This window comes from Manacus candei, unplaced genomic scaffold (genome assembly GCF_025592945.1).
Source record: "Manacus candei isolate 608988 ecotype Guabito, Panama unplaced genomic scaffold, ASM2559294v1 h1tg000267l, whole genome shotgun sequence".
NCBI lineage: Eukaryota > Metazoa > Chordata > Aves > Passeriformes > Pipridae > Manacus > Manacus candei.
Window position 1 is genome coordinate 59579 of NW_026138315.1, and position 8888 is coordinate 68466.

Genomic DNA, 8888 nt, shown 5'->3' on the forward strand with positions numbered 1-8888 from the left:
CCACCTTGTACAGCTGGGTCATGGTCAGGATGGCCCCTCATTAACTCCTTCATTAGTTAATGAACTCATTAATTACCTGCAGGGCCACCCTGTACAGCTGGGTCATGGTCAGGATGGCCCCTCATTAACTCCTTCATTAGTTAATGAACTCATTCATTACCTGCAGGGCCACCCTGTACAGCTGGGTCATGGTCAGGATGGCCCCTCATTAACTCCTTCATTAGTTAATGAACTCATTAATTACCTGCAGGGCCACCCTGTACAGCTGGGTCATGGTCAGGACGGCCCCTCATTAACTCCTTCATTAGTTAATGAACTCATTAATTACCTGCAGGGCCACCCTGTACAGCTGGGTCATGGTCAGGACGGCCCCTCATTAACTCCTTCATTAGTTAATGAACTCATTAATTACCTGCAGGGCCACCCTGTACAGCTGGGTCATGGTCAGGACGGCCCCTCATTAACTCCTTCATTAGTTAATGAACTCATTAATTACCTGCAGGGCCACCCTGTACAGCTGGGTCATGGTCAGGACGGCCCCTCATTAACTCCTTCATTAGTTAATGAACTCATTAATTACCTGCAGGGCCACCCTGTACAGCTGGGTCATGGTCAGGACGGCCCCTCATTAACTCCTTCATTAGTTAATGAACTCATTAATTACCTGCAGGGCCACCCTGTACAGCTGGGTCATGGTCAGGATGGCCCCTCATTAACTCCTTCATTAGTTAATGAACTCATTAATTACCTGCAGGGCCACCCTGTACAGCTGGGTCATGGTCAGGATGGCCCCTCATTAACTCCTTCATTAGTTAATGAACTCATTAATTACCTGCAGGGCCACCCTGTACAGCTGGGTCATGGTCAGGATGGCCCCTCATTAACTCCTTCATTAGTTAATGAACTCATTAATTACCTGCAGGGCCACCCTGTACAGCTGGGTCATGGTCAGGATGGCCCCTCATTAACTCCTTCATTAGTTAATGAACTCATTAATTACCTGCAGGGCCACCCTGTACAGCTGGGTCATGGTCAGGATCGCTCTCTTGACCACGTTGACGTTCTCGTCCTTGAGCAGCATGTTGAGGTTGGCGATCAGCTTCTGCAGCAGCTCCATGTCCCGCTTGCTGGGGGCACGGGGGGACTTTGAGACCCCAAAAATGGGGGCTGACACCCCAAAGAACCCCCCGGGGTCACCCAGAGACTGGGGGGACCCAAAAAACTGGGATGGGGCAACCTCGGGATGTGGGAACGGGGCCTGACCCCCCCCAGTGACACTGAGCCCAAAATGGGGGCTGACACCCCAAAATGGGGACACTGAGACCCCAAAATGGGTGCTGACACCCCAAAATGGGGGCTGACACCCCAAAGAACCCCCCGGGGTCACCCGGGAACCCCCAGAGCCCAAAAAACTGGGATGGGGCAACCTCGGGATGTGGGAACGGGGCCTGACCCCCCCCAGGGACACTGAGCCCCCCAAGGGTGACACTGACCCCAAAATGGGGGCTGACACCTCAAAATGGGGACACTGACCCCAAAAATGGGGACACTGACCCCAAAATGGGGACACTGACCCCAAAATGGGGGCTGAGCCCACCCCGAGTGACACTGACCCCAAAAATGGGGACACTGACCCCAAAATGGGGACACTGCTTCTGCAGCAGCTCCATGTCCCGCTTGCTGGGGGCACGGGGGGACTTTGAGACCCCAACATGGGGACACTGACCCCAAAATGGGGGCTGACACCCCAAAATGGGGACACTGAGACCCCAAAATGGGTGACACTGACCCCAAAAATGGGGACACTGACCCCAACATGGGGACACTGACCCCAACATGGGTGACACTGACCCCAAAAATGGGGACACTGACCCCAACATGGGGGCTGCCCCCTCCCCACATAACCCCCCGGGGTCACCCAGGAACCCCCAGATCCTCGGGGGGTCCCAAAAAACTGGGATGGGGGAAACCTCGGGATGTGGGAACGGGGCTGGGAGACACTGACCCCCCCCAGGGTGACACTGACCCCAAAAATAGGTGACACTGACCCCCTAAATGGGTGACACTGACCCCAAAATGGGGACACTGACCCCAAAAATGGGTGACACTGACCCCAAAATGGGGACACTGACCCCAAAAATGGGTGACACTGACCCCAAAATGGGGACACTGACCCCAAAAATGGGTGCTGACCCCCCCCAGGGTGACACTGACCCCAAATGGGTGACACTAACCCCAAAATGGGGGCTGACCCCAACATGGGGACACTGAGCCCAAAATGGGGACACTGAGCCCAAAATGGGGGCTGACCCCCCAAAATGGGGACACTGAGCCCAAAATGGGGGACACTGACCCCAAATGTGTGACACTGACCCCAAATGTGTGACCCTGCCCCCCAGCCCCTCACCAGGCCTCCTCGATGAATCCCACCACGAACTTGCGGACCTCGATGGATTTGTCGGCCTGGAAGGCGATGATTTCCTGGGAAAGGGGAAAGGGGGGTCAGCACAGGGATGGATCCAACCCACAGCTTAGGGAGGGATCCCAAATCCCTCGGGATCCCTCTGGATCCATCCCAGTGCCTCTGGATCAATCCCAATCCCTCTGGATCCATCCCAGACCCTCTGGATCCCTCTGGATCCATCCCAGTCCCTCTGGATCCATCCCAATCCCCCTGGATCCCTCTGGATCCCACTCACATCCAGGAAGTTGTCCAGCAGTGTCGGGTCCTTGTTGATGATCAGCTCCTGCACCTGGGGGGGAACAATCCCAAATCCCACATTTTCTCCCCAAATCCGCCCTTTCCCACCTCAATCCCCCCCTTTTCCCCCCCAAAATCCCACATTTCCCCCCCCAATCCCACATTTTTCCCCCCAATCCCCCCTTTCCCACCTCAATCCCTCCATCTTTCCCTCCCAATCCCACATTTTCCTCCCCAAATCCCACTTTTCCTCCTCAATCCCACATTTTCTTCGCCCCAATCTCCCCTTTCTCACCTCAACCCCCCCTTTTTTCCCCCCAAATCCCACATTCCCCCCCCCAAATCCCACATTCCCTCCCCCCAATCCCCCTTTCCCCCCCAAATCCCACATTTCTCCCCCCAAATCCCACATTTCCCCCCCCAATCCCCCCTTTCCCACCTCAATCTCCCCCTTTCCCCCCCCAAATCCCACATTTTCCCCCCAAATCCCACATTTCTTCCTCAAATCCCCCCTTTCCCTCCTCAAACTCCCTCTTTCCCCCCCAAATCCCACATTTTCCCCTCAAATCCCACATTTCCTTCCCCCAAATCCCACACTTCCCCCCCCAAATCCCCCCTTTCCCCCCCCAAGTCCTCCCTTTCCCCCCCAAATCCCACATTTTCCCCCACTAATCCCACATTTCCCCCCAAATCCCACATTTCCCTCCCCAAACCCCCCCTTTCCCACCTCAATCTCCCCCTTTCCCCCCCAATCCCACATTTCCCCCCCAACTCCCCCCCTTTCCCCCCAAAAATCCCACATTTCCCCCCCCCAAATCCCACATTCCCCCCCCCAAATCCCACATTTCCCACCTCAATCTCCCCCTTTCCCCCCCAAATCCCACATTTCCTCCCCCCCAATCCCACATTTCCCCCCCAAATCCCACATTTCCTCCCCCCCAATCCCACATTTCCCCCCCAAATCCCACATTTCCCCCCCAAATCCCAAATTTCCCCCCCAATCCCACCCCCAAATCCCCCTTTCCCCCCAAATCCCCCTTTCCCCCCCTCCCACCTGTTTGAGGATGTTGATCTTCCCCTCGTTCCCGATCAGAGCCGCCTGGTTGAGCAGATCCACCACCTGGGGGGATTCCCGGGAATTCCGGGATCAGCCTCAGTCTGGGATCCCTCAGGGGGATTCCCGGGATCAGGCTCAGCTCAGGATCCCTCAGGGGGATTCCCGGGATCAGCCTCAGCTCAGGGGAATTCCCAGGATCAGCCTCAGCTCAGGATCCCTCAGGGGGATTCCCGGGATCAGCCTCAGCTCAGGATCCTTCAGGGGATTCCCGGGATCAGCCTCAGTCTGGGATCCCTCAGGGGGATTCCCGGGATCAGCCTCAGCCCAGGATCCCTCAGGGAATTCCCGGGATCAGCCTCAGCTCAGGATCCCTCAGGGGGATTCCCGGGATCAGCCTCAGTCTGGGATCCCTCAGGGGGATTCCCGGGATCAGCCTCAGCTCAGGATCCCTCAGGAGAATTCCCGGGATCAGCCTCAGCCCAGGATCCCTCAGGGGAATCCCCGGGATCAGCCTCAGCTCAGAGGAATTCCCGGGATCAGCCTCAGCCCAGGATCCCTCAGGGGAATCCCCGGGATCAGGCTCAGCCCAGGATCCCTCAGGAGAATTCCCGGGATAAGCCTCAGCCCAGGATCCCTCAGGGGGATTCCCAGGATCAGGCTCAGCCCAGGATCCCTCAGGGGGATTCCCGGGATCAGCCTCAGCCCAGGGGAATTCCCGGGATCAGGCTCAGCCCAGGATCCCTCAGGGGGATTCCCGGGATCAGGCTCAGCTCAGGATCCCTCAGGGGGATTCCCGGGATCAGGTTCAGTCTGGGATCCCTCAGGGGAATTCCCGGGATCAGCCTCAGCTCAGAGGAATTCCCGGGATCAGCCTCAGCCCGGGATCCCTCTGAGGGATCCCCAGGAGCCTCCTCTGGACCCCCCCCCCCGCAATTCCCCCCCCCCCCCCCCCATTCCTGAGGGTGCTTTGGGATCCTCTCCCTGGCTATCCCAGGGATCCTGCTCCCCCCACCCTGAGGATCCCAGGGATTGATTCCCTCCATCCCATGGGATTCCCCTCAGCTGATCCCAGGGACCCCCCCCCATCCCCAGGGACCCCCCTAACAGATCCCAGAGCCCCCCCATCCCATGGGATTCCCCCAACTGACCCCAGAGACCCCCCCCATCCCCGGGGACCCCCCCAAGAGATCCCAAACGTTCCCTCTCCAACCAAAAGACCCCTCTCTTATCCCATGGGATTCCCCCAGCTGATCCCAGGGACCCCCAAACAGACCCCAGGGACCCCCAAACTGACCCCAGGGACCCCCAAACTGACCCCAGGGACCCCCCCATCCCCACAGACCCCCCCATCGACCCCAGGGACCCCCAAACTGACCCCAGGGACCCCCAAACTGACCCCAGGGACCCCCCCATCCCCACAGACCCCCCCATCGACCCCAGGGACCCCCAAACTGACCCCAGGAACCCCCAAACTGACCCCAGGGACCCCCCAGCTGACCCCAGGGACCCCCAAACTGATCCCAGGGACCCCCAGCTGACCCCAGGGATCCCCAACTGACCCCAGGGACCCCCAAACTGACCCCAGGGACTCCCAAACTGATCCCAGGGACCCCCCCTGCCCTGGAGATCCTCCCAACTGACCCCAGGGACCACCCACCCCCCCAGGGACCCCCCAACTGATCCCAGGGACCCCCAAACAGACCCCAGGGACCCCTCCCTCCCTCAGGGACCCCCCCAGGCCCCCCCCCATGCCCCACCCCCTCCTCCCATCGCTCCCAGTCTCCTCCTTGCTGGTGAACTGGGACCCACCCCCCGACCCCAGGGACCCTCAAACTGACCCCAGGGACCCCCCCCAGTCGATCCCAGGGACCCCTGAGGCCCCCCAGGGATCCCCCCAGTGCCCCCCCTCCGTGCCCCACCCTCTCGGAGGTGCTCCTCCCATCGCTCCCAGTCTCCTCCTCACCAAAGAACTGGGACCCACCCCCCGACCCCGGGGACCCCCCAACTGACCCCAGGGACCCTCAAACTGACCCCAGGGACCCCCACAGGCCCCCCCCCCCATGCCCCACCCCCTCCTCCCATTGCTCCCAGTCTCCTCCTTGCTGGTGAACTGGGACCCACCCCCTCCTTCGGGGACCCCCAAACTGACCCCAGGGACCCCCGAGGCCCCCCAGGAACCCCCAAACTGACCCCAGGGACCCCCCCAGGGACCCCCCAGTGACCCCCTCCGTGCCCCACCCTCTCGGAGGTGCTCCTCCCATCGCTCCCAGTCTCCTCCTTGCTGGTGAACTGGGACCCACCCCCTGACCCCGGGGACCCCCCCAGTGGATCCCATGGACCCCCAGTCCCCCAGGCCCCCCCCTGGCCCCCCCCCCGTGCCCCACCCTCTCGGAGGTGCTCCTCCCATCGCTCCCAGTCTCCTCCTCGCTGAAGAACTGGGAGGCCACGCTCATGCGGGGGCTCGGCCCCTCCGACCCCCCCGGCCCCGACATGGCCCTGGGGGGGGAAAGGAGAGAGGGGGGGGGTCACAGCACGTCACCCCCCAGACCCCTACAGAGACCCCCAAGGCTCTGACATGCCCCCAACCCCTATAGAGACCCCTCCCCACCCCTCACCTGGTCCCTACAGACACCCCAGTCCCCTACAGACACCCCCCAGACCACCCCAGACCCCTACAGACACCCTCAGTCCCCTACAGACCCCCCAAGGCTCTGACACGCCCCCCACCCCTATAGAGACCCCCCCTCAACCCTCAGAGTGTCACCTGGGCCCTACAGACCCCCCCCCCCAGACCCTATAGACACCCCCAGACCCCTACAGACCCCCCCAGAGACCCCTATAGACACCCCCCACTCCCCTACAGACCCCCCCCCCGGTCCCAATAGATCCCTCAGACTCCTACAGACCCCCCCAGACCCCTACAGGCCCCCCCAGACCCCCCCTGCCCCTATAGAGCCCCCTCCCCAACCCTCAGAGTGTCCCCAGACACCTACAGACCCCCCCAGTCTCCTACAGACCCCCATAGACCCCCCCCTATAGAGACCCCTCCCCACTCCCCAGACCCTTATAGACCCCCCCAGTCCCCTAGAGACACTCCCAGTCCCCTATACACCCCCCCAGACCCCTGTAGACCCCCCCCACCCCTATAGAGCCCCCTCCCCACCCCTCAGAGTGTCCCCAGACACCTACAGACCCCCCCAAACTGCTACAGACTCCCCCCACCCCTATAGGGCCCCCTCCCCACCCCCCAGAGTGTTCCCAGACCCCTACAGACCCCTTCACTCCCCTATAGACCCCCCAGTCCCATATAGACCCCCCCAGTCCCCTAGAGACCCCCTGAGACTCCTACAGACCCCCAGACACCCCTCGCCCCTATAGAGCCCCCTCCCCACCCCTCAGAGTATCCCCAGACCCCTAAAGAACCCCCAGTCCCCCATAGACCCCCTCAGACTCCTACAGACCCCCCCCAGTCCCCTACAGACACCCCCAGACCCCTACAGACCCCCCCAGTCCCCCATAGACCCCCTCAGACCCCTACAGACCCCCCCAGTCCCCCATAGACCCCCTCAGACTCCTACAGACCCCCAGACACTCCCCAGGCCCCTATAGACCCCGACCCCCTCCTCAGCCCCCCAGCCCCCATAATCGCCCCCCCAGACCCCTCCCAGACCCCTACAGACCCCCCCCCCCGGGCTCCTATAGGCCTCGACCCCCACCCCCCCACCCCCTCCAGAGCCCCCCCAGCCCCCCCCGACCCCTATAGACCCCCCCAGACCCCTATAGACCCTGCAGCCCCCCCCCCGGCCCCTATAGACGCCGAGCCCCCTCCTCACTGCCCATCCCCTCCAGAGCCCCCCCAGCCCCATAATCGCCCCCCCCAGACCCCTACAGACCCCTATAGACCCCCAGACCCCTACAGACCCCCCAGCCGCCCCCCCAGGCCCCTATAGGGCTCGACCCCCCCCCACTCTCCCCATCCCCTTCAGAGCCCCCCCAGCCCTCATAAAGCCCCCCCCGACCCCTACAGACCCCCCCCCAACCTCCCCCTAGCCCTCCCCAGGCCCCTCTAGACCCCGACTCCCCCCTCACTCCCCCCAGCCCCTCCAGAGCCCCCCCCGACCCCTATAGACCCCCCAGACCCCTATAGACCCTGCAGCCCCCCCCCTCTGGCCCCTATAGACCCCCCCCGATCTCCCCCCAGCCCCCCCCCCGGGCTCCTCTAGACCCCGACTCCCCCCCTCACTCCCCCCAGCCCCGCCAGAGCCCCCCCCGACCCCTATAGACGACCCAGACCCCTATAGACCCTGCAGCCCCCCCCTCTGGCCCCTATAGACCCCCCCCGATCTCCCCCCAGCCCCCCCCCGGGCTCCTCTAGACCCCGACTCCCCCCCTCACTCCCCCCAGCCCCGCCAGAGCCCCCCCCGACCCCTATAGACGACCCAGACCCCTATAGACCCTGCAGCCCCCCCCCCCCCGGCCCCTATAGACCCCGACTCCCCCTCCTCACTCCCCCCAGCCCCTCTAGACCCCCAGAAAGCCCCCCACAGGCCCCCCCCCATGCCCCTATAGAATCCCAGACCCCTATAGACCCTCCAGCCGCCCCCCCCGGGCCCCTATAGGCCTTGACCCCCACTCTCACTCCCCCCCAGCCCCTCCAGAGCCCCCCCAGTTCCCATAAAGCCCCCCCCGGCCCCTATAGACCTCGACCCCCCTCTTCACTCCCGCCATCCCCTCCAGAGCCCCCCCAGCCCCTATAACCCCCCCCCCCCAGCCCCTATACACACCCCCGACCCCTATAGGCCCCCCAGCCCCTGGCCCCCTACAGACCCTAACCCTATAGACCCCCCATCCCCTCCAGAGCCCCCCCCAGCCCCCTATAGACCACCCAGCCCCCCCCGGCCCCTCTAGACCCCGACTCCCCCCTCACTCCTCCTCCAGAGCTCCCCCGACCCCCACAAAGCCCCCCCAGCCCCCATAAAGTCCCCCCCGGCCCCTATACACCCCCAAGACCCCCCCTAGCCCTCCCTAGGCCCCTATAGACCCCGACTCCCCCCCTCACTCCCCCCAGCCCCTCCAAAGCCCCCCCAGCCCCCCAAATCCCCCCATAAACCGCCCCCCCGCTTCTCTCCC

At 63.0% G+C, this 8888-nt stretch overlaps 1 protein-coding gene across 16 annotated transcripts in view; it reads right to left on the minus strand.

Moving 5' to 3' along the window:
- Nucleotides 1-6250, minus strand: part of LOC127464751 (symplekin-like) — a 43161-nt gene extending 36911 nt beyond the window's left edge. For 5 of the 16 annotated variants that reach the window (XM_051775226.1, XM_051775223.1, XM_051775224.1 and 2 more), the window contains exons 1-5: nucleotides 6143-6250; nucleotides 3756-3821; nucleotides 2700-2753; nucleotides 2408-2481; nucleotides 1001-1127 (exon numbers count right to left, since the gene is read on the minus strand). In XM_051775226.1, the coding sequence (XP_051631186.1) occupies nucleotides 1001-1127; nucleotides 2408-2481; nucleotides 2700-2753; nucleotides 3756-3821; nucleotides 6143-6250 (429 nt within the window). Of the gene's footprint in view, nucleotides 1-76; nucleotides 110-160; nucleotides 194-244; nucleotides 277-328; nucleotides 361-412; nucleotides 445-496; nucleotides 529-580; nucleotides 613-664; nucleotides 714-748; nucleotides 798-832; nucleotides 882-916; nucleotides 966-1000; nucleotides 1128-2407; nucleotides 2482-2699; nucleotides 2754-3755; nucleotides 3822-6142 lie in introns of those variants that run through there. The other 11 variants (XM_051775231.1, XM_051775230.1, XM_051775229.1 and 8 more) reach the window with 11 other exon arrangements.
- Between the last annotated feature and the right edge of the window lie 2638 nt (nucleotides 6251-8888).